The sequence below is a fragment of the Triturus cristatus genome, chromosome 8 (assembly GCF_964204655.1).
Source record: "Triturus cristatus chromosome 8, aTriCri1.1, whole genome shotgun sequence".
NCBI lineage: Eukaryota > Metazoa > Chordata > Amphibia > Caudata > Salamandridae > Triturus > Triturus cristatus.
Window position 1 is genome coordinate 720,548,847 of NC_140591.1, and position 26,205 is coordinate 720,575,051.

At 41.2% G+C, this 26,205-nt stretch overlaps 1 protein-coding gene across 1 annotated transcript in view; it reads left to right on the forward strand.

Annotated features, from left to right (window-relative positions):
* Positions 1–26,205, forward strand: part of ABCC4 (ATP binding cassette subfamily C member 4 (PEL blood group)) — a 1,516,984-nt gene that overhangs the window by 1,358,379 nt on the left and 132,400 nt on the right. Inside the window, exon 27 of the mRNA XM_085622127.1 lies at positions 12,344–12,433. Coding sequence (XP_085478253.1) covers positions 12,344–12,433 — 90 coding nt within the window. The remainder of the gene's footprint in view (positions 1–12,343; positions 12,434–26,205) is intronic.

Consider the following 26,205-nt stretch of genomic DNA (forward strand, 5'->3'; position numbering starts at 1 on the left):
AGATCATCCATTCTTAGTAAAAGTCTGAAAATCAATCAATTCTTAACCGTGCTTATCTATTGAGGTAAAAACCTAAGAAAGGCATCCAGTTATTTTGCATGTTATCATCCAATGCCAGACAACAACTAATTATTTGTTGAACTGATGGAAATAATTTTAAGGTAATTTGAACCTACATGAAAGATGCAGATGTGTCTCATTCAGCCCACTTTTTGACTAGTAACAACCTCAAGCAAATCTGCTCACCACCCACCCATGTAAAAAACTCAACTCTATATATTCACCAAAAAGGGATCCTCAAGAGTGAAAAGGCAATTTCCAAGGACTGGTCAGATCACTTCATAGACCCCTTCACTTTTCATTGCACCAAAACCTATGCTATGCGTTAAGCAAAAAACCTAAAGATTTGTCCGAAACTTCAAGGACACCAATTTGTTTCTACAGGAAAATGTGATTTCTGAGATGTTAGTGATTCCCAGAAAGGATCCTGATACAACCATGGTGATAGAGCTGTAGATGAAATTGCACTGCTTAAATTGTAAAGACAGAATAGCAAAAAATCCCCTTCGTGGCTCTCTGAAAATGACATAATTGGAAACTTCTGAGAGGGAGAAAGAGAGGGACCTTAGTCATTATAAAGTATGACTGCCTTCTGAGTGTTACTATTTACAATTATTTCCATCACTTGTTAGAGAATTTAACCTTCAAGGTCTTCATTTTTATGTACTGATGCCTTGTGCAGCACTATGCCGCAATGTTGTTTCTAGATCGTACCACACCAAACTATAAATGAAAATAAATACATTCATATGATCCAACACCAGAGCTGCCTTGCATGCTAGTGAGATTGCTCTCTTCAGGGTGGCGCTTACCTATATTTATCATAGGTTCTGGATATTAGGGTAAATCAATATCCCAAGTTAGCCTGAGTGTAGAAACATTTTTTAAATGAACTACTAATAGATACATATGCTTGAGATCTTATCTCATGATGGGTCATGTTGTGAACCATGGAGCAAATGAAAGTAAGAACCATTGTGGAACTGTACTAAAGCCAAAAAGTTTATCAATGCATTAAAGAAAGCTAAGTAGAAACTAAGCATAAACTTTAAAACACTTTTTGTACATTTGTTTGATAAAAACATCAAATGCTCAACCGTTAGTTTTTCTGAGCAGATATGCCTCTGTTTTCTTGCTAGAATGATGGAAAGGGAAAATATACTTAAAATGATTTCTTTCAGCAGCTAATTTAGTTTTCTTACATGCATGATTAGGTGTTGGACCCTTATTTTGTTGTAGAAAAAAGAATTCTGACCCCTCTTAATCCCCTGCATTAGTTTGAATTTAAACAATATGCGGTCTTGGAAATACCACATATGCATTGATCAGCTTTCTGTCTAGTCCAGTTGAAAATTCTGATAGATTATACTATTCAGTGACACTGTTTCAGCGATTTGGATGAATAAAAAGTGAGACCAGCCTGTAGGAATGTGGATAAAAAGGAATCTTTAACCGCAATTAGTAGAACAGTATAGATATTCACCACTTCTGATGGAGACTTCTAACCGCAGATTCCTCACCTTTTGAATTATTTCCCGACGCATCCAGACTGCATCAGGAAACACTTTAGAAGTACCCTTTTTTACCGGCAGGTGGTACCCGCAGTTATGTGATGTGATGTGTGCGGGTCGGATCATGACTTTAAGAACTGCAGTGATTACGCCTTGATGCACATCAAGGCCATACGAGATCAGGAAGCTTAGCTCTACATGGCAAATCACCGCAAGACGCCAGGTATCTGTTAAGGTCTAAAAGTACGTCTTGGTCCCAATGACCAGTCTTCTTTCTGATGTAAGTCCTCAGGGAAGTACACAAAGAAGCGCAGGAAGTCCAAGCAGGACTTGGCCCTCTTTTCCATCCCCAGAAAAGGCGCAAGGGCATCATTGTCCCTCTAGGCCGCTCTCCTGAAGTCGGTCCACTTCAGAGTCTATTCTGACTTTGGTCCAGTGGCACCTAGAGTTTCTGAGTCATTGGACAACACCGTAGCGAGTCGGAGAATTCTACACCACTATGCTGCATCTTTTTAGCATGTTACCCAGCTTTCTCTAGCATACCTGCAGGTCCAAAGGAGGCTTGGGTGACCCATCTGGGCTTCCACCAGCGGATTAGCCCTCAATGTAAGTTGGGCCCTCTGGTTTCCGCTCAGGGCTCTGGACCGACTTTGGCACCAGTTCCCTGCCATGTGAAACAAACATGCTGGACCACAATACACTGACAATACACTGACACCAATGCAAGTGCCGTCCGCTCCGGACGATGACATCCAACTCATATTGCTGTCCGAGATGGCTTTGCTCCTACACTGTTCAAGGCAGCGTCATCCCCTATTGAAGCCACCATCTTTTTACCCACCCTTCTGACCTGGACACAGTCTCTCTACCGCGCACTAGGCTTCAGGTTCTCCAGTTTTAAGTTCCAACTCAAACAATGGGGACTATGATGCAGGAGATAAAATGCTAAACTGAACTCACATAAAAACTGGTATTATTTGCTAATTACCCTCCCATGACTGCCTTGGAAGAAAGTGCTTCCTTGGCTATGGTTATAAGAGGGGTGGCGGAGCTCCTTGCTCTTCACTTTCCCTCTCAGGTGGTCAAAACCAATATTTTTACAGACGTGAAACAGCCTGGTCAGTTGAGTTATGAGCCTCAGCTTCCATTTATTGAGGTTCTCACAGATACGCTATTGGGTACCTGGGCCAAACCATGCTGAGCCCCTCCTGTGCATTGTCAGATCACCAGATGCTATCGCCCTGCTCCAGATGACCGTTCCTTTCTCACTCAGCAACCTACTTTTCCGGAAAGCCTTGTAGTGCAGGCTTTGACCAGCAGAGTGACCCTAAACTTGATTCTCTCTACTCCCGCTAACAGGGGATCTCCAAGGCAAGAGGTATTTCTCCTCCACAATTATGGCTCTTTGTTCCCCTGCTATTCTCAAGCCTTGCAGGACTCTCCATGGTTCAGGAGGAGGCCCGGGCCATTATTTCTCAGGCCATGCAAGATAATCGTAGTGTTACAAAGTTCACCATCTGCTGAGGACTAGACGCTACTGACTCCCATCGGTAGGGCCATCAGCACTACTGTAGCCATTCAGGCACAAATAGATGTGATACAAGGGCTTTATGAGAGACATTCAGGACAGTCTTATGGACATGCCTTTTGATGGTTCAAGATTTTTGGGGAATAAAGCTGATTCAGCCCAGGGGAGCTAAAAACATGCCAGGGCCACAGCATGCTCCCTGGGCCTTACTGCTCCCCCATTCAAGCCACACCAGTTTTGCCCCCTTCGGTGGTTTGGTTGGGTCAACCAATACCCTCAGCAGCCCCCACAGGTACACCACTTTACACAGCTCTTTCATGACTGCGGTGACCATCGGAAAGGGCATCAGGGACGGCGGGCAGCCCAGTCTTCCATACCCCGAGCTGCTGCCCTCTCCAAGCCTCTTCGGTGTGCCCTTATTGGCAAACCGCTACCCTTTTGAAGGCAGCATCCAAAACTTCCTGCCAGGGTGGCAAGCAATCACTCCAGACAGCTGGGTCCTGCAAATTATTCTGTGGAGTTACACTTTACAATTTCTCTAATCCCTGCCTTACCGACCACCATCCTTGGAATGGCTGACAGAGAAACATCTGTCTCTTTTGCAGGAGGTAGTGCAGAATCTTTTGACCAAGGGAGCCATAGAGAGGGTCCCGTCACCATAAGTTAGTTGTGGTTATTATTCCCGCTACTTCCTGGTGCTGAAAAAGGACTGTGGCCTCTATCCCATAGGGAAACAACTTTTACAACGCAGTCATTGCATCGCACTACATTTACAACGCAGTCATTACATCGCAACATCCTTTACTACGCATGTCACTACAACGCAGCCGTTACATTGCATGTCATTACAACGGATACCATTACAACGCATAGTCCCCCTACACTAATCAACACTTTACCCTACTGTTGCACCCCCTGGAGTTAGAATAGTAATTTTTACCCCTACACTATCCAACACTTACCCTACTGTTGCACCCCCTGGAGTTAGAATAGTAATTTTTACCTCTACACTATCCAACACTTACCCTACTGATGCACCCCCTGGAGTTAGAATAGTAATTTTTACCCCTACACTTACCTTAAATGCAATGTAATGGTATGTGTTGTAATGGTATGCGTTGTAAAGGTATGATGCGATGTAATGGAATGCATTGTAAGTGTAGTTTAAAATAAGTTGTTGTAGTGGCATGCGATGTAAATGTGTGCGTTGTAAAGGATGTTGCAATGTAAAAATTGCATTGTAAAGGCATGCGTTGTAAATGTATGCTTTGTAATGTCATACATACATCCCATATTATGCCTTCGACCTTTCAATACCTTTCTGAAAAAGGAGTTCAAGATGCCCATCCTGGTCCAGGTCTTGTCTGCCTTTGACCCTGGAGAATGGATGGTTGCTCTGGACCTGCAGGATGCTTATTTTCACATCCCAGTCCCGCAGGCCCACATGCGTTACCTGCAGTTCATGGTATGTCATGACCATTTTCAGTTTGGTGTGCTCCCCTTAGGTCTTACCAGCACTCCATGGGTGTTCACAAAAGTGATGGTGGTGGTAGCACATCTTGGAGGTCAGGGATCCAGTCTCCCCCTACCTTGAAGACAGGCTTTTGAAGGCAGGTTCGCACTAGGTAGTCATCTCCCCTACTCCAGACTATGTCAAATCTTTTGGCGTTGTTGGAGATCATTGTCAACGTGCCAAAGTTACACCTGACACCTTTACAAATGTGTCCCTTCATTTGGAACCATTTTAACATGGTGCAGCTCTGCGCTTATGCCCCAGAGTAGGAGTCCACGATATCCAGGCCATAATCCCAACATTTCTCTGGAAGTGGCTAGACTGTCATGGAATTTTTCTGGTGACACATCACCGTGCCAATCCCTTGAATGCCAGAGTAGACAAAATAAGCCATCAACGTCTTGCGGACCACGATTGACAGTTACATCCAGAGATGGCACTGGGCTTTTGCACGAATGAGGAAAACCCTGGATCAATTTCATCACCACCGCCAAGAATGTGCAATGTCAGCGATTTTGCGCGCTGGAGTTTCCAAGATGGCTCTCGTTTGTAGACCCCTTCAGCGTGGGGTGAAATTCTGTACACCTTTCCTCCGATACCTCTCCTGCCCTGAGTTCTAAAGAACATCGGAACCGACTGGGCCAAAATCATTTTACTGGCTCCAGATTGGGCACGGAGAGTATGGTATCCCAAACTCTTGGACATGATCATTGGTTCTTTGATCAGGCTGCCTTTTTGGGAGGATCTCCTTTCACAGCAGCCGGGCAGAGTCCTGCAAACAGAGCTGCACACCCTCCACCTCCATGCTTGGGGATTGTGCAGCGACAGTTGAATGCTTTCTACCTTTTCTACAGTGGTTGACGTAATATTTTCAGACAGGTGTCTCTCAAGGAAATCTGTATACACTTGCTGTTTGAATACGTTTGTGGCCTGGTGTGTGTCTAAGCAGATTGACCCACTCCGTGCCAAACTATCTTAAGATATGTTGCTTGTGTTGTCCCTAGCTATCTTACGTTTTGGTGTTTGTTTTGTCCCTAGCTCAGCATGGCCTTGCCTTGAGTACTGTTAATGGTACTTGCCCACTCTTTTGGTCTTTCTACCGTTACTGGACCAGTCTTCAATATTTCAATCTCCTGTTATGTGGTTTCTTAAAGGGTTACAACTTATGTTTTCCCCTGCTCCTTTTGGTATGCTCCAATGGCCTTTAATTTCGGCCTCACATTCCTCTTATATCTGCCTTATGATTCCCTACAGACTTGTTCTCTCAGTCTTCTTATCCTCAAAACAGTCGTCCTTGCTATTACATTGGCATGTTGGGTCATTGAGCTACAGGCCCTTTCTGTTAACTGGCCTTATTCCATGTTCTACCTGGACAAGGTAGTCCTCCAGACATGACCTTCTTTCCTTCCGAAGGGGGTGACTACATTTCATGTTTGTCAGACCATACCTCTTCCCAAGTTCTTTGGTCCACTTCACCTCTAAGGAGGATGAAAGGCTTCACCGTTTGGATCCAAAAAGAGCACTCAGCTTCTATATCGATCATACCAGAGGCTACTGGGTGCACCATCAGCTTTTTATCTGGTTCACTAGAGCAAAGAAAGGCACAATTATGCAGAAAAGGCCAATCTCGTGCTGGATCATGCTCTACTTTAAGATCAGCAGAGCGCTGGCAAAAAAAGCAGCCTTCTAAAGGCTTGCATACTCATTCTACCATAGCTGAGGCTGCTACCACTGCATTGGAATCACTCCATACATTCACAAGCCACTATTTATTGTCTGAACAGCCAGGTCTGCTGCGAAGTGCACTGTGGCCAGTCGATCCTTCAGGACGTTTTGGTTTGAGCCAGTTCATGTGCTCACCACCCGGGAGGTATTGCTTGGGTATCTATTCAAAAGGTGAGGAATCTGCAGTTATAAGTAACTATCAGAAGAATAAGCTACTTACTTTGGATAATGCTCTTTCTGGCAGGGTCTCTGTCTAACCACTGATTTCTCACTGACACTCCCTCTTCCCTTTTCCATGAACTGGGCTCTGTACCAAAAAAAGAAGCAGACTGAGAAATCTGCCCACTGGTCACAACGGATCTGTTTGGCTCTGCATCAGCATGCATGGAGATGTCAAGAAAGCAACTTATGTCAACGAGCATGAGTAGCGCTAATATAGGCCAGTGCACGGACACGGAATGATGTCAGCGCGTAGCCGCAGCCGCTGTCTGCTGGCATACAGGGGTACTGCTAAAGAATTTCCGCAACCAGTCTGACACCCGTGGAATTACTGAAAATGTGAGGAATCTGATGTTAGATAGAGTCTCTACAGAAAGAGAGTTACCAACGATTAGTAACTTATTCTTCTGGACACTAACAGAGAAAATGATGGAGGGTGTATTCAATCTGTCATTATAGGAATGCACAAGACTACTATGTATAGGTCAAATGATATCACAAACTGTTAATCTAGGAGAAATCGTGGCAAAAAGGAAAGCAACACAAAGAGTAGTAACACCTTGCTTAAGATAAAAGAAGGAAGTCAGTGCATGGCAGCAGAGAGGGTGTTGTACACAAGCAGGGTATTCCCAAAAAGGTTTGAAATGATGGGCCCTATGGAGTGAATATCACAGCCTGTGTTAAAAAGTGGTAGAATGCTTGAACTCATGCAATAGGTGTGATAGTGAGGGAAGAATGTTGTTTCATTTGAGAAAGACAGTAGACACATTGCTTTGAAAATATATTTATTATGAAAGTTGTGACTTTACCAAATAATGTTTGTTAAACTAGAAGTTTGTGTATTCCTTTTCATGCTAAGTGTGTGACTAGGGCTGGTGAAGCAGAGTTTGTAAAATAACTATATACATGTAATAAATGTGAAAACAATAAAAATAATTTTTGGGGAAAAAAAGAAAAACACCAAAACAAAATTAAAAAGTGGGTTGATGAGTTACGCAATTCTGAAAAAAGGGTACAGTGAATTGGTGCCCTCCACAGCTTCCATCAATGAAGTGAGATCAGGTAAGGCTTAGTTGTTCATTCCTATCAAGTGTTTTCCAGCTGCGCTTAGTTTTTTCTCTTGGAAGTCAAAATCCACCCATGGGATAGAGTAGAAAATTATGACTGAGATGGACCTATGAGACTGGTGTACTGTTTCCTTGCTATTACTGAAGCTCCAAGCCATGCTGCCAAACGTGCCTTGAAATTATAGATGCAGAGGTTATGCCATTATTGTGCACACGTGTATGCCTTTTCCTACTTTTGCAGTTTACCTTCTGCATTCTGGAGTCAGAATCCATCAGCTAGGGCAAAGCTGGAGGCTGTGACTTGGCAGGGTTACCCGACATCATAATTAGTCCTTGTTTCTTGCAGCAAAATGTTCTGACTGAGATAGGCATAGATATTTTTCCCCCCAATGCTGTGTCTTCATCTGGGATCCTCATCACCGTGTCTGGTCCGTGAGAAATGAAAAAGTTTCAATATCTAAACTAAATTTTTTAACTTGGAGGAAAAGTTGTATATCATGTTTTAATTGTTCCCATACCACAAATAAATGGTCCTTGGACAGGCAACAGGTTAATGTGGAAAAAACAATTATTGTCACTGCCAATTTTGACCTCACAGCCAAATGTTAACTTCCAGCTTGCCCTGCTTATTCTTGTACAGATGTCCTGGACCCTTTTGTCCTTGAAAGTCTTCATAAAGTCGGCTTTTCTCACCCAGAGAATAGCCTTCAGCTTCAGAGATTCAAGAAGTCAATAGATTATCCTATGCCACATCACCAGGACCGCCTGCATTCTTATCCAATAAACCCACACTCATTGTAAATATGTGCAATATATATGTGAATATGTGAAAGAGGAGTGGGGTGACACCCATATAGTACAGTGTCAAACAAAACTCGTGTTTGAATCAGTCTGCCCCTCCAACATCACTAGTTACATTTGTCCCTGTTGATTTGCTAGTCATCATGTTTTAAGAGTTTCCCTCAGTGGTCAGTCAAAGAATATAGACTTTTCATTTGATAGACAACCCCTCTTGGATATTAAAATGAGGAAAAGCTGGGTTTTTGTGGTTGGATCTCACTTGGCTCCAACGTTGCAAATTACTTCATGACTATCAACCACTGAACCACCATTTCGGTATTTTTGGGATTCTCACAATAAATCGAAAGGTCCTTAGGACACTTCTCTTTAGGCTTTGCTTTCTAACACGGCTATCTACAAGATGTGTTGCTTTCAATATGAATGGAGTGGCCTTTGGGTCAGTTCCTTTCAACCATTGGCTTGTTTGTGTCAGCTCCCTTCAGCCTTCATTAGAGAGTGTCAGTTGCTGCTTGGATAAACCCAGAGGTGTATATGTAACTCATTTCATGCTGTTGGCTCTTTGGTGTATATTTACACTGTCTCTGAAGTGATTCCATTGTAACAAACGAGGAACTATTCTAGATCTAAAAAAAAAAACACTCAATTATGACACTTTTTATCACACATGTTGCATGCAAAAAGCAATCCTTGTTTAATTATATTTTTTCACTGCAAGACACATTTGTTCAATTTATGGTGAAATGACTTTGTCACCCTAAGCAACCCCCTTGAGCTAGAGGGAAGATGGTAACATTCGGTAAATCTAACAGCTCCCTATTCCAGTCACTGGGCCACTTCTGAAATACAAGCTCAGCATCCTTAACAGTTTTGGCTAAGGGAATAAGTCCAACTTGTAAATCTACTTATTGACTTTACCAAAGTTTGTTCTTGTTTGTCACCGTCATGCAAAGCTGCAGTTGCAAACAAGAAAAAAGCGACACTTTAGAGCATGCTCTGGGTTAAACCTCCCAGTACATTAACAACATTTTCTTTTGGCTTTCAGAAGCAACCTTCCATTTTGGGTGCATGTATCTGAAAGAAAAATGCAAACTAGGTCGTCATGACATTTTGGCCAACATGCACTGCAATCTCTCCAGATGTGCTTCCTTTGTGCTGGTGGAAGTACTTTTGGTTAAAAGAAAATCCCTAGCAAACTCTCAAGGATTTCTAAATATGGTGGGTGGTTCACTGCAGGGCTGGCAGAACCATGGTTGTCTGCCTCCACAGTTGCTTTGAAGTCCACAAATCTGGGTCTAGATCACCTTCCTAGTCAATCCATACAAGACACCAGTTGTGCACTATTAGTGAAATTAGTTAATCTCAAAACAGTTGTTTATTAGAATATTATCAGTATTTTCTGCATTATGATACTAATGTCTTTGTGAAATAAAACATATGATACTAATAGTAGAGTTCATATCAAGCCATCTCCACAAATATCAGACATTGATGCCATTCATTAACACAGTGAAGTTGCTCTGATTCACAAACAAGTCTTTCCAAAGGAAAGATGGAAATGTCGATTTCTATACTCATGCCTATAATTTGTGTACATTTTGGACTTTTTTGAAATTCTTAACAGTTTTAATGCAGTGGATGAACCGCATTAACTTTGTATTGCGGCGGATGTGAGCAGTCAACCATGATGCTTGAGAAAATCCACCTAATTCTAGCACCAGAATGGTGTTCTTTTTGTAAAACAGTGTTCGGATACTAAGGCAACGCTTCCCCTGTGTCCTCAGATTATTATATTTTTTATTCCTGTGACGAGCAGCGCAATCACTGACATACTGAATGAAAGTGAAACCGGTCAGCACATAATGGCAAGTTTTATTTTGATCAGTGTTTAGGGGGCATAGATCTGCCCCCAGAGCACAAATCTAAGCAGGAGCTGTACTCTAGAAAGGGGATAGGATTACATCACAACCACAAACCTGAAGCCGGGATCCATCCACTAGGAACCAGCAAATGGTTTTGGGGGTGAGCAGCCCCCTCAGCATTGACTAATGCCCCTGTTAAAATAAAAAATATATGACTTTCTGCCTCCCCTGGGGTGGTAATTGGGGATTCGCCCTCAATCTGCCTTGCCCAGGGATCACAAAAACCCCACTAGATGCCAGGTAATAAAATTAAATTGAAAGGTAGAGGTAGTGGTGGCCCATCCTGGCATCAGGCCATGCTCCCATACCAAAAAAAAAACAACAGTCTTTCTATTCTGAGGTGAAAATTTAATGTTTGTAGGGCATTTTGTGTAGGAATACATAGTGAGATCAATGCACGTCACACTATACTGGACTCCCCTGTTTGGCTGGTTTTCAGAAATGTTTGGGCTTGGTAGGTTTCTATGGATGGAAGTGAAGCTTGGGCCCAAATTCTGCTGCTACCCACATGAACATAATGGGTCAACTTTAATGGTTATAATTTGATGTCTCCAAATTGCCTTTCTGAACCTTTCATGTTGCAGGCACTAGGCCCATCCACGCAAGTAGGATACCATTTTAATTTGGGAAAGTATGGGAATGCTGGTTGATAGGAATATTGTGGATCTCAACAGTTTCCAGAGCTTTCCCTCAGTGAAATATGAGGAAAACGCATAATTTTAATCCATGTTTGAAGTTTGCATGGCATTCTGGGTAAGAAAGGCAGTGGGATCTACACACGTCACACCACCCTAGTTTCCTCTGTGTGTCTAGTTTTCAGAAATGTCTGAGTTTAGTGCACCTCGAGGTGCCAATCACATTGCCAAATGGGCCAATTTTCAGGGAGAAAACTTGATGTCTCCACAATGTGTTTTTGGGCCTTGGATAATAGACCCTCCCACACAGTTGGGGTACCTGTTTCTACCACAAACTGCAATTAGTTAGAAACCACAAAAATAAAATAGAAAAGAATCGACTGCCACTTAGAAAAATGCATCTCTGCTTGTTCCTCAAAGGTGGGAAAGGAGTGTGTTATCACAACAGACCTTTTGTTGATGCATTTAAAAAAATAAAATCCACATTCTGGAATCCTTTTTTATTCATTTTTGCAAAAACAATATACATATTGCTGAATATTGGCTATTGTCTCCGTTCACTCCAGAGAAACTCACAGTAACTTTAGAATCTCTGATATGTGGGAAAAACTGGCGCAAATTAGGCCTGATTGCTTGAAGTTTCCCAAGTGTCTTCATTTTACTTACAAAAATGTTATATTTCAGCATGTCTGAATGTAACACCCCAGTCTATTTAACTTTTTATGTTTCTCCATGACGAAATAATTTTATTCCCATAATACCATCTTCAGGTACCCCTGCTGGTTTGACGATATGCTACCTTCTTTCTCAATCATGCATAAGGTATTCCCATAGTATATCAGGATTATTCCCTAAATAAATGAGGACACTGACACCATATGCCATTATAGTTAAAGATGCTGCCATCACATACCAGCTTGATATCATCACATGCCACGGCTGCTAGTCTATATACCATGAGTGTACTATTATGTGTCATGAAACTGACATCATAGCCCATCATATCCCAAGTTACAGTTATCGGATGTTAGGTTTCCGCTTTTATATAACAGTTGTATTTCATTTACCCTTTCTGCCTTCTATCAGACTGTGTTCCAGTATGCAGCCCAGTCCACTTTAAAGTTAGACCTGCATGCTGGTGCCAGTCGAGGAGTGGCCATTGATGGCCATAACTCTGTACCTGCTATTCATTTGACTTCTTTCTGTTTCCTTCCATAATATCATATCACATTGTTGATAATATGTATGGATGTACCCCTCATTTAATAAACTTTATTTATGTGTTTGTATAGTTGTCTGAGTCTTATTTTTGTGATGAATTAGTTTAATGTACAAGCTTGTTTATAATGTGGTCTTTTATTTTAGGAGCCAGTTCTGTTCACTGGAACAATGAGAAAGAATCTTGACCCTTTTGATGAGCATACAGATGAAGAGATATGGAATGCCTTAGAAGAGGTAATCTTTTAAAATCTTATGGGCCTGTTTGGCAGATAGGTACTTTGTTACAAACATGATGAATGTTCTGTCTGACTTATAATAAGTGCAGTAGGATATAATGCTCTTGTAATAAGCCAAACGGGATATCCTTTACGATTGTGACGGAGTATCCATCTGTAAAACTTTAAATCTGGCCCTATGACCTTTCGCATAACGTGTCTTTGCTTAACTATTAAATATGTCATAATTGTTATATAATGGTCTTTTTTGATATTTGAGCTACTAAAGGTATTTCCGAAACTTAGAATTCCAAATTGTACGATGACCTATATAGAGTTATAGCTTTCATTTGAAAGCATAATCCCAAAATGCACTATATAAATGGTACTGCCTCTCGCGGATAAATAATTATTAAATTGTTAATTAAACACACTTTAATACAATTGCATTGTCAAAGTTTCTAGGTAATACTGAACTGTAAAGACAAGAAAAACCGTCCTATAGTGTTACTTATTGCAAACTTATATTGTTTATTAAAATAGTTTCTTAAAATATGTATTATTGAGTGTAAGTTTGGCAATGTTGTGGTGTTCCTGTCATCTGGGGCCAGATGGGAACTGCTTCAAGTATATTACTTTTTCTTAATTTCATTTTTGTGCCCCTATCATCACATTAATATTCTATTCTATTTCTGGTAATTAGCAGGTAACTCCCCGACACCCCCCACCACCATAGACGGCATTATTCCTGGGAGGCATGGGGATTATCTCCAATTACAAGTTATTAGGAAGTAACATGTGGGAATCAGTGTTTCTCTACTCATTCACATATTGGCATGAATGGGTGCAGAAACACAAATGGCAAAATCAGAAGGTGACCTTGGGCTGCCTAATTATTTTACGTTGTCTAAAGTGGCTTCTTATTCATTGCAGATGCGTCGGGTTTCTATACATTTTCCACATTTGATGACTCTTTAATACTCTTAGGGGCTGATTACGATGGAAGTTGGACTGCAACCGGTGGCTCGTCGGTTGCGGTCCAACCCTCATCTGCTACTGCGGTCCAACTGACGACTTACAATGCGTGCGATCGGAGGCAGCAGTCGGAGGGACCGTCTGATGCTAAAGAACCCGTTGGTGTGTCTGAACTACTTCATAATCCCTTACTGATGCCAGCTCCACCGTGGGGATTATGATGTTGGTTTCCGACAGCCATTCCATGTCGGCCTTTTCGACATTGAAAGGCTGTCAGAAAGCGACATTGGAGGCCCCTAGCAGGGCCCCCTTCTCCCCTGGCGCACCGCATTGTGGTCCGGGGGGGCACCTATGAGGCCTGCCACACGGTGCAGGGATGCTTGCAAACCTCCATTTTTCAATGGAAGCTTGTGCTGTGGGCCTTTTCCGCCTGTCGCTCAAGCTTCCATTAAAAAATTGATGTTTCCAACCACCCTATGGGCAGTTGCATCCTAATACTGCGGTCAAAACCGCCGACCTGCGGCCGGGTAGTTCCCAAACCACAACGGTGTCCCGACATCATAATAAGACCTTTAATGTTAAACAATTATGCCATAAATAGTTTGGATTGTCCGTAAAAGAACCTAAGGTACTCAAAAAGGTTAAGGACAGGACCTTGGAGCTTATATGGTGTAATTGGCGATATTTGTGTGCCAACACAAAATCCTCTCCTATTCACGACAAAACTCCTGTTTTTATTTCCTAACACCTATCTCCCTGTTTAACAGATGGCGCTATTAATAGATGGTGTGAATTAAAGATTTGCAAATGAGGGGATTTTTTTATTGGTACTTGAATTCAATCATTTAAGGAAATATGCCCCATAGAAGCACCTTATAGATTTTCTTCATAGTTTTTGTTACGCAGAGATATTTTCTATTCTTCATAAATTATTAGAAGAAGTAATAAGTCTGTCAGCTGATATAGTAGAAAAAATATCTTCATAAGAAAACATTGTTTTCTTAGTTTTTGTTATAAGGAGTTATATAATGATGACAATTCTATGATCAATAATATTTTTGAATGAAAATGGCAGGCGGGTATTTTTCTAGACAGCAGTTGCTGGCAGAGATATTGTAATTATTGATACTCACTTTTGAGAGGAATTATACTTTTTAATGGATGGATGCTGTATTATACTCCTGCAAGCCTGAATAAACTGTTCTCTATGGTTAGCAAAAAATGCCATAAATGTGATAAAGAAGGGGGTGGGAGCATGTATTCTAGTCATATGAAGTGGTGCCCAAATTTTTGGACGATTGTTTTTTGGCTATTACTGTCAGGGTGGGGCAAATTATTAAACCTACATCATTTTTTTTTTAGTTTAAAAATGTTTTATAGATATTAAACTTTTGAAAAAACAGCAAAATGTTAAGCGAAAATAAATGGCTCCACTAACAATAAACCTATTTAGCTCAGAAGAACGAGGCATGTCATATAAAAGAGAAATAAATGGAAACATTTTGCAAATATAACCATAGTATTTTGTATATTTTATAATATAAAAAGGAAGGGAAGGAAGGAAGAGAAAAAAGGGAGGAAAAAGAAAACCTTTGACTAATGTACATAAAGGAAGAGGATGGCAAAATATAAGAACATAATTAATCAAGAAGCGTACAATGAGGTATGTGTGGGAGACTTAAAAGCAGAAATAGAATATAAAAAAGGAAATTAGGGAGGTTTAGGGATTTCAGTAGCTTTAATATTAACAGTATCAGGATTTGATAAATATGAAGGTCAAAGAAAGCCATAATAAATCCTTCTTGATGGCAATTTGTAGCATGGGAGAGTAGGCGTATCCAATTTATGGTTATGATAAATCAAATTCAACAAGGTAAGAAAGGATATATTTTGAAAGGCCGCTGCCAATAGAAGGGCAACCAATTCACCCTTAAATCTGTTGCCATGCCAAATATCCAAACACCCACCTTGAAAAATATGAGCAATGTTATAGAGGATTGAAATAGCAAAACTTTGAGAAATTGTGCGCCATGTTTGGGTCCAGAAGAGTGATACCTTAGGGCAAAGAACACACATATGGAGAAAATCTGCATAACGGATACTGCAAGACCAGCAATTATCATTAGCTAAAAGTTTCATTTTGAATAGAGAGCAAGGGGTTAAAAACAACCTATTGTAAAAGTAAAACAAGGTCTGAGTGGTACTCTCGTTCCAGAGGAATAATGAATTTTATACCAAATCTTATTCCATATTGAAATAGAAAAAATTAGATTGTAAATCTTGTTGCCAGGACTATTCAATTTTAGTTTTGACTCTGTGAGAGTCTGATAAAGAAAGCTTTTTGTATAAAGAAAAGGCTTTGATTTCAATGGAAAAATCATGGACAAAGATAAGATCATTAATGCTTTGAGTAGTGATAGAAGAGAGGTCCGCAGTGTCATGTTTAAGGCTAGACAAAAGAAGAGTGTATTTATGTCTTTGTGTTGAAGGAATATAAAACGGGTTTTTAATTCTTCAAAAGAAAGGAAACGGTTATCAAAAATGAATTGCGATACCAGAATTTGGCCTCTGGACAGCCAGGCGGGCCACCTGCAAACCTTGTTAGCAATGGTGATGTTATAGTTAGACCAGATAGGGATAATGAAAACAACTGAGAAGAGGTGTGAATCTGGAAAATCATTTTTTTAGCACTAGAACAAGAGTGATTCAATAAAACAGAGGACATAGATCGAGGTTTCTGCGAAATGAGGGAGAATTGAATAAGTGAAAAAGGGGTGATTAAAGAGAGCTCTTAAGAACACCAGAGAGGATGTGGAGAAGAAGGTAAGGAGCCTAAAAAGGACCAAATCTGTTTAAGGGTGAAAGCTGAATGATAATGTTTAAAATTGGAAATTAACGCCACCTGATGATTTGGAATGTTTAAGTTGGATAAGGAAATCCGGGCCGGATGTTTGTTCCATAGAAACTGAAATAATAGACCATCCATAGGTCTAAAAAAAGGTATTAGGTAACCGAAGAGGAAGCATTTGCAAGTAAAAATTAATAATGGGCAAGAGCATCATTTTATTCGCAGCTAATCTACCCCACCAAAAAAGAAAGAGAGGAGACCAAAGAGCAGAGAGGATAGATATCATAAGTTTCAGTGCATCAATGTTAGCCTTTTTGGTCTCTTTAATAGAAGAGGAATAAATTATACCTAAAAATTTGATTTTGGAAGAGTTCCATAAGAAACCTGTATCTTGAAACATATATCTGAGACAAAATGTGTTAACTGGCAAAATGTGGGATTTGTCACTATTTAGTCAATAACCAGATACAGAAGAATAGGATAACAACTGAAGAAATATAGGGACTGAAGTAAGGGGGTTAGAAATGTAAAACTAAATGTTTTCTGCATAAGCAGTGAATTTTAAATGTATTTTATAATGAATAAAATAAAGCCAGTAAGGGACTGAGATCTATGAATGGTTCCCAAAAAAGGTTCCAAAGCAAGAATAAAAAGCAATGTAGATAAGGTACAGCCCTGTCTAGTACCTCTGGTAAGAGGGAATTAATGAGATTGAAGACCATTAGTAAAGACCGAAGTAGAGGGAGAGGTGTAAAGGACTTTGACATACTAAAGAAATTTGGAACCCAAGCCATGCCATTTAAAAGCCCTGAACATAAAGTCCCAATTAACATGACCAAAAGCTTTTTCAGTAGCCAAGGAGATTGTGGCCAGAGGAGTCTTACTTGACAAAGCACTCTGAATGATATTAAGGAAAGTACAAGAATTGTCAGAAATACTACGGCCTTTGACAAACCCAGATTGTTCAATGCCAACAAGAGAAGGAATTAAGTCATTAGCACGAAGAGATACATTTTTGAGAAAACCTTGCTGTCTGAATTAATAAGGGAGATGGGCCTGTAATTTTTGCATTTGGTTAGGTCTTTATCTTTTTTCAGACTTGAACAAATTATAGCCTCCGAAAAAGAGCCAACCGTGGTATTGGAGCCCAGAAGATGTTGAACAAGTAGGAGAAGTTGAGGGACAAGAAGAATAGAAGAGTTAGAGTAGAATTCAATAATGAAACTGTCAGGACCCGGTGCTTTATCTTTTTTTTGTTTAGAGATAACCTTAAGGATTTCAGCAGACGAAATATCATCCTCCAAGTGGGAAAGGTCAGACTGAATTTGGGGTAGGACAGAAAAAGAATGAAGAGAATCAGAAGAGCAGGTTTTGTCTTCAGTATACAATTTGTAATAAAAGTCAGCAAAACAAGACAAAATATTGTGATCTTTAAATAAAGAATTATCAGTGGCATCATGAATAACTTCTACTTTAGATTTTATTATATTAAACTTTTATATAGTTCCCTCTTAATTTACCAGCCTTATTAGCCCTGCCGTAATATTTAGCATTGATTTTTAAAAGAGCATTGCAAACATTATGACTAGATGTCCGGTTTAATTTGAGTTTAGCCTGAGTAAGTTGATCGAGAACTTTTTTTAAGTGAAGAGGAATAATATTTATGTTCCAGAGTCTTAATGTGTTTTAAAAGGTTGGAAGATTCCTTGGCAGTAGACTTTTTCTTTTGTAAGACATAATTTATAATGTAACCTCAAGCAGAAGATTTAAAGAAGCTTTAAAGGAATCCCAGACACGAGGTGCAGGAAAACGTCAGTGATAAATTTCTCAAAAACAGTGAGAAATAATAGATACTGCAACAGGTAATTATTAAAACGCCATTTATTGGAACAGGAAGGAGATTGAGTGGGTTCTAGATCAATTATGACAGGGGCGTGATCTGAAACCAAGATAGGGCCCAATTCAGCATGGAGTAAATGCTGTGAGAAATAAAGGAATATTCAAAAGGTCAGGATTAAAAATATGCCATGGGTCAACTAAACCTCTATTTGAGATTGCTCTATGGAAGGCCTTCTGCATATTATTAGGGATATATTTAAAAGTTGATTTTCTGTCTACGAAAGGGTCAAGCAACTGGTTACAATCAGCACCTAAAATTAGATTATCTTTTAACAGAAATCAATTTAATTGAAAGTGAGTTCCAAAATTACAAATCAGTACCAGTATGGCAATAAATATTAATAAAAGTATAATGACGATTATTAATGACTGTATCTAAATGGCGCCATCTACCATCTTCATCAGATTCTTGCTTTAGAAAATTAATAGATAAAGTTTCATGAAATAAAATAATTACACCATTAATCCAGTCTCACGCAACTAGATGTCTGTGGTCGGCTCTTTGATCTTTTAAGCACTAGTTTTTACATTAAACTTTAAAAAATCATAGCTCCAGTTCTACTGATTGGATTGTTGTCATTTTTGTGTGAAATGATTTATTAAAATGTACTCTATTTTTCGTGGGATTTTTCCTGTGTTGTGTTTTCACTTTATTACTGCTTGAGTGTTGCAACAATACTTTACACATTACCTCTAAGTTAAGCCTGACTGCTTTTGTGCTGAGCTACCTGAGGATTAAGCACACGTTCATCTAATGACTTTAGTGGTTCACCCTGACAGGGATTGTGGCAGTTGCTTGAGCAGATTTAAGAACCACCCCCCCGCCAGCAACCCGATTTCCCACACTATTGCTGAACACCAAAGAGAAGAGTCATTTTGCCTCCTTGTGGAGTAAGCGTAGAGTTGAACATATGGTTTCCCTACTCCTGTGCTTCACTGTGTTTGTGATGTTGTTCCTGCTCTCCACCAATATCTCATGCATGGAAAGGCAGTATGAGATGGTCAGCTGTTCAAGAAACAGGCATTGCTTGTTCAGATCTGCCAACTAAATAAGGAAGTTGTATGTTCATTGTAGCCTCTCAACTATGTGCCTCCTCATTTCCTCAAATTACATTCTCACATAGCATCCTTTTCTAGATGTCCAGTGAAAGGCAAGGAGAATCTTCCTTATTTGGCTTCTTTTGGGTCTGTGTAGGACCCATTGGATTGTGATGAAGTTAAAATGTTATCAAATATAATACAAAGAATCCCAGAATTGAATACAAGCCCCCCCTCTGGCCATCACAGCGGTGAGGGAGAAGTGTGGCGCAGCAGCCAGAGGGGCTGACTCCAGAGCACAGCGCTCACAGTTTGATCACCGCCAGCAGCTCAGTATCATGTGACTCTGGTCAACAACTCACTTAATCTCCCCAACGGCCACCAGCACCTTGAAACCGTAAGGGGTGATATGTTTGCACTTTACAAATAGGAATTATTAGACCGATAGTCCAACCTTAGGCAGGAAATTGACGATTACAGGATGACTGGCATCGGAATCAGTCATCGTTGCGACTGGGGTATTAATACTCGAGACCTAAAAATGTAATCTGCCCGTGGCAAATTATTATTGGGTCTTAGAAGAAGTCGATTGACTCGTACCAAAGCCCAGTCCCGACTCGCAAACCACCAGTCCAGGAACCCTTCGGAGGTGGGGCTTGTGGCCGAGCGTGCGATCCGGTTCGACTGTTCCGCATGGGGCAGGGAGGGAACCAAAGACGGCACAAACAAGAGAGATCTCATTGGGTACGACCATGGTGGTTAAAACTGAAGAGTCTAGGTCCATCAGACAGTGTCCCAGTGTTAAGCATGACCGCCTCATAATAAGTTCGCATTTTTGGAAGAGCGAGCCCCCCATTTTCTACCTCAAGATGTAAAACCTCAAGTTTAACCCTGGATGCCTTCTTGGCCCAAATAAAATTCCTAAATAAAGAATCAATTTCTTTACAATAACTCGCATTAATTTTTAAAGGTACATTACTGAAAAGGAACAACAAAAGCGGGAGAATCGCCATTTTAATCTGGGACACCCGTCCAATTATAGATAAAGGAAGTACAGACCATTTATCTAGAAGGGTTTTTATTTTAGTCAATGTGGCCCTATAGTTCAGAGAGAATAATTGATCTATTGATTTAGAAATAAAAATACCTAAATAACGTACCGGGGCTGACTTAGCTGCTTGCAATTGTAGAGTGGGTGGTAAAAAAGAGTTGTCGTTTAGGTTTAGTAGAATGATCTCCGTTTTATTTTGATTAATTTTATATCCCCCTATAGACTCAAAATTAGAGAATTCCGCTAGCAGATGGTCTAAATTGGATTTATCCGGATGTAAATAAAGAATAACATCGTCGGCAAAAAGTTTGTTTCTCCATCCCACCTATTGGAGGTCTGATTTCGAGATTTTCTCTAATTCTTATTGTAAGAGGCTCTATAAAAAACGTAAACAACAAAGGAGAAAGGGGACAGCCCTGTTTAGTCCCACGTTTAATAGATACTGATCCAATCTGCTCGGCATTCAAAACTACTCTAGCTTCAGCTCCCGAATATATGTTTCTTAGCATATGTGTTATTGAAGATGGGAATCCAAACTTGTTTAGCCCGATAAATAATGCCTCCCAATTAACTAAATCGAAAGCCTTTTCAGCATCTACCATCATAAACATTGATGGAATTTTATTACAAGTACAATAATCAACGTTGGCGAACGTCGATGGCTGCGGCGAATCCCGCTGCCCCGTAGCCTCAGGTGACCTGAGCCCCTCCCCCCTGTTGTGGAGGCAGTTGTTTGCTCGGCAGCCGGTGATGGCGGTGATGGCGGTCGTGTTCCTCTGCTATGTTTAAGGGGATATCCATTTGATGCCGTTTTTTGCTCCTTTTTTCTCCCGGAGTAAAGCGTCTGAAGTTCGGAGTTTCCCACCCACGGAGGCATTCAAGATTCATTAATATCGGGACTGCAGCGGCATGAGAGCTGGATATGTTAGCGGCTGCTGACGTGCCGTGCGGGCTTTATGCAGGTGGCTCCCTGCTAAAATTAAGTCCCGGAAAGGCGGAAAAGCGGTTAAATTCCTGTGTGTGCTTTGAACCAGTGTAAAAAAACGTAAAAGCATCGTTAATGAGCTTCTTGACTGTTCCTTGACGGAGAGTGTCTCTACAGGTCTAAGGCATAGCTTTGGTCAATCCGGCTAAGCGGTGAGTCTCATATCATATTGTGCTTGGCCACTACTGTTCCACTCTCCTATTTCACACTGTTGGGGAGGCGTAAGGTACTTAACCGCTTCTCCATTCTTGCAAGTTTAAAGAATCTAGCAAAGTTTTTTCTTCCTCAACTTTGTCATTTGCAAAAAATGGGGAAAAGCCTTAAATCTGCCATAATACCTGATGCAGCCGCAAAACGTAAGACCAAGACACGCCTGGGTCAGACTAAATCAACCCCACCCATAGCGATGCCAGAGAATAATTCGGGTCGAATTCTGGCTATTTCTAATCAAGCCAGCGTCGCTGAAGAGGCGCGTTTATCTGCAGACGCTGATTTCCCCCCAAAAGTGTCGACATTAATCTCCAGTACAGAGATAGGCTCGATTCTGGAAAATCCAAGTTTGCTTTCTAGTCTGCCTCCAGCTCATCTAGACTTAACTGCTGGGCCCAGTTTAAGAGAATTTCCGTTATTTCAAAAAAAAAAATGGTTCACAAATATCATCTGATACTCTTAATGCCGCACTAGTTAAGGATAAATCTGCTTTAGAAGCATTCGGGGGGGAGGATATTCCACCATCTCGATTGAATAACTCTACTCCGACATCAATTCAATCATTGGATATATCTCAAGCCTCGGTTTCATCATCAGAGAAGTCATCTGAAAAGTCTATTTTGAGACCCCCTAAATTAATTATCCAACTTGCAGACTCTCCGGCAATGACATCCACTGTTCTAACGCCTACCTCCATATTTCCCCTACAGCTAGGCCCAGACTTTATCCCTCAAGCAGTGGAGGAGAATATGACAGTAGTAAGTTCCTCACTCGCAACAGCCTTTTCTGAGATCCTGGCTACGCAGTCTAGGGAGGATCATCTTCAAATAGAAAGAGGAGAATCCCTCCCACCAACCAGGGAACAAGCAGGGTCTATATTCTCTGTTAAATCATCCTCCCCGCCTCAGTCGGCTCAGACCAAAGAACATACTACCCTTCAAATGGATATTAAGGTTATGCTCAACATGATTCTAGAGGGAATCCGAGACTTAACCCCTTCGACGCGCATGACGGAGCGGTTCCGTCATGCACGTCGGTTGCGCTGTGCGCATGACGGAACCGCTCCGTCATGGCCCCGCCCGCGCTCTGAACCTTCAGCGTGGCGCGGAAATCCGCGCCGCGCTGAAGGGGTTAAAACAATCTCAAGAAATGGTTACGGCATCCATTCATCGTCGTCTGGATAAAATCGAAGAGACTATGGCAGGTTTCCCTGCTAGAATGCAAGAAGCCGAGACAAGAATTTCGGAATTAGAGGATCAGATGGCTAGCATGTTCGTGAGAGTCAAAGAAGGGGTCAAGGAAAAACGCCTTCTGGAAAATAAACTGGAGGAGCTTTAGAATCATTCCAGGCGTACCAATCTCCGCTTCGTGGGGGTCCCGGAGGGAATTGAGGGAGCACAACCGATCCAGTGGATTGAATCGTTCGTTAAACAGCAGATTCTTCCAGCTGTATGGATGATTTAACAATCACGCGTGCACATAGGATTCCATCGCATCCTCTTCCTAACTCTCAGATACCACGTACTTTATTAGTCAACTTTGCTGACTTCAGAGTTAAAGAGAAAATATTGACTAAGGCAATTGAATTGAGACAATTTACGGTTAATGAGACATCAAAGTGTCGTGTTTCCTCAGACATGTCAGCGCAGGCCGCTAGGAGACGCAAGGAGTTTGTTAAGCTTCTACATCTGTTCAAAGCTAAGGGGGCACAAGCCTCCATAGCTCAGCAATCTAAACTAAAGGTGTTAGTTAGAGGCAAATTTCTAATGTTTTCCTCTGTTGAGGAAGCCCAAGATCTACTGAAAGAGCTTTCAACAGGGTAGTGTGTCTCTCTAGGGGTTTAAGACTGGAGAGTTAGAGGATAGAAGGGAAGTGAGGGTAAGGGAAGTGGAAGAAAACCGAGAGAAGAGAAGAAGGGTATTAGGAGAGGAAGGGAAGGGAAGGGAAGGTAAGTAGTGTGAGGGTGAGAGAGAAGAAAGGGAAGGAAAGGGTAAGGGGGGGAAAAGAAGCAAGGAAAGAGGGGAGGAGGGAAAAGACTAGGAGAATGAATGTTGTCAGGCGAGTTAAGTCTGTTAAATACCTTGTGCCTTTACTGGGGTGGGAGGGGTTATAGGTCACACACACAGGGTGCAACAACAAAGCACCCCTTGCAGTATGGGTGGGAGAGATGTGGAAAGCGGGGTAGTCCCACATCTCTAGGGTTTAGGTGGTTGTGGGATGGGGGGGTTAGGGTTGATAAAAATAAAATGAGCAGTATCAGGGAAAATTATAATGTGGAAAAATCTAAAGAAATTACGACCAGGATAATTCTACATAAGAATGATTAGTAAAGGTAATAAATGTATCATAATGTCTGTTAACGTAAATGGGATTTTAAATAAGCAGAAATATGGTGGATTAATTAGATGGCTCATCTCCTTTTCCCCCCATGTTTTATTTATGCAAGAAACTCATCTGAAAACCAACTTTCCTAAATTATTTCTTCCTGGTTTTTTTTCTCATGCGTTCTTTGCTTCGTCTGGTCTAGCGCAAAGAGGGGTCGCAATTTATTTTTCCAGGAATCTTTCATGGGAGTTTTCTCAAATAGAGAGAGATCCGCAAGGGAGATGGATTTGGGTAGTGGCTAAATTGGATGGTGCAATACTTAATTTCATAAACTATTATGGCCCTGTGGTTGATGAGACCCTACAGTTAACTAAAATTGCAAATCTAATAAGGGGGGCCCCAGGAAAAATAATTATGGGAGGAGACTTCAACTTTATTCAAGACATTAAAAAAGACACTTCTAATGTAAATAAAAAAGAGCTGAAACCACGTACTAAGAAAGTGCTTGAAGCCCTCAGATCGGAGCATCATTTAAATGATCCCTGGCGGCACCTACATCGGTCCGTCCATCAATATACCTGTTTTTCGCGTCAATTTTCTACGGCCTCTCGTATTGATTTTTTCCTTTTATCTCAGTCACTAAAGTGTTTGAGTTCGGAGATAGGGGCTAATTCTTTTTCTGACCACTCATTTATTAAAATAGAAGTTGAGGTTTTTGAACAATTAAAGGCTCGCTCCAGGTGGCAGATGGATCGGCGTTTAACGCAAGACCCAATCTGGGTGCCAAATACTAAACAGTGGATAGCTGAGTTCTTTTCTCACAACCTGGACTCAGCAGGGATATTCGCAGTTTGGGGTGCATTTAAAGCGACATTACGCGGTCAATTAATAGCTTATTCATCAGCTCAGAATAAATTACGGCGAGATAAAATTGTTAAACTTCAGCGCGATGTAGAAATTGCTTTACATCGTCTAAATAATCTACAAGGGCCCAGGTTTTTATGGACCACTATTCAAATTTATATACCACTCAATATCACATATCTCAGGAAAGAATAGTTGAATATTTTGAGGCGGTTTCTTTTCCTCATCTGTCAGAATATCGATGTGAGTTAATTAGTCAACCAATTACTGAATTAGAGGTTATACAAACGATAAAGTCTATCTCAGGGGCTAAGGCCTCTGGAGTGGATGGCTTTCCCGCAGAACTATACAACATTTTTTCTCAGGAGCTGACCCCATTTTTGACAAAGCTTTTCAATGTTATTAAAAATGGCTCAGACATTCCCATTAGTTTTAAAGAGTCGTTGATTGTTAGCTTTGTTAAAAAAGGTAAAAATCCAAAGGATGTAAATTCTTACCGCCCGATTAGTCTGCTTAATGTCGACTATAAACTTTTCATGAAAATTTGGGCTCAGAGTTTTACACCCGCCGCCCAGGAAATAATTCATAGTAATCAATCAGGTTTCATAGCCGGTCGCTTAATGTCATCTAATACTAACTATTTGATCCAAGCTCTTGATTATTGTACTTGTAATAAAGATCATAACGCTCTAACCCTCGAGTTGTTGGTGCCAACTACTGGGGGAAACCCTGACCTAGTCCCAGCAATAGATACTAGACTAACACTTACCAATGATAGGCAAAAAGTAAGGTGGGCCTGGATAGAACAATCGCCCAAATAAATGGCCATTTTATTTGAATCCATTATACCTATTTTTGAATTGTGGAACTGGTAAAGCTCGTCACGAAAGATGGTACAGTTGTATCCACAGTGGATGTTGCTAAGATTCATGAGACCTTGACCGTCAAGTTGGTGGATGTATTCTGGCCAGTGGGCACCCAGAGGGGAGGGTCAAAAGTGAAGCAGACCGGTTTTAATGGAAGCTGTCGGTAGACCTAGAAGGCCATTGATAGAGGCTATAAAATCCAAGAGTAGCATCCAAATAAAAACAATGAGGGCTTTCTACAAAGCCACTATTGCACTCACAAAAAAATCTTGGGAAATGGACCTATGGGCAACCCTGGAATTGGCCCCATCGGCCGGAACACCGGAACCACGGTTAGCAGCAATGGAAAGGCGGTTCTGGAGCCAAATATAGCGGCTGATAGCTGGAAAGAGTATTTCCAGGCTCTCTATGCTCCACTGGAGCTGAGGTCAGTAGCCAGACCCTAGTAACCCAGCCCCTATTGAATTCCAATCTAGAGACCCTGGAGATAACCCTGGCAGAAGTTATCAGAGCTATAATCAGAATCGCTCCTGGCAAGGCCCCAGGTCTGGATAAGATACCTGGGGATCTTTTCCGTGCCGAGCCTAACATCTGGGGTCCCTATTTGGGGATGCTTTTCAATGCCATTTTACAAGGGATGGTACTCCCCGCATTCTGGGCTGGAGCCGAGATTCTTCCAGTATATAAAAAGGGGTCCCCCTTACTACTGACCAACTACAGGCCGATCAGG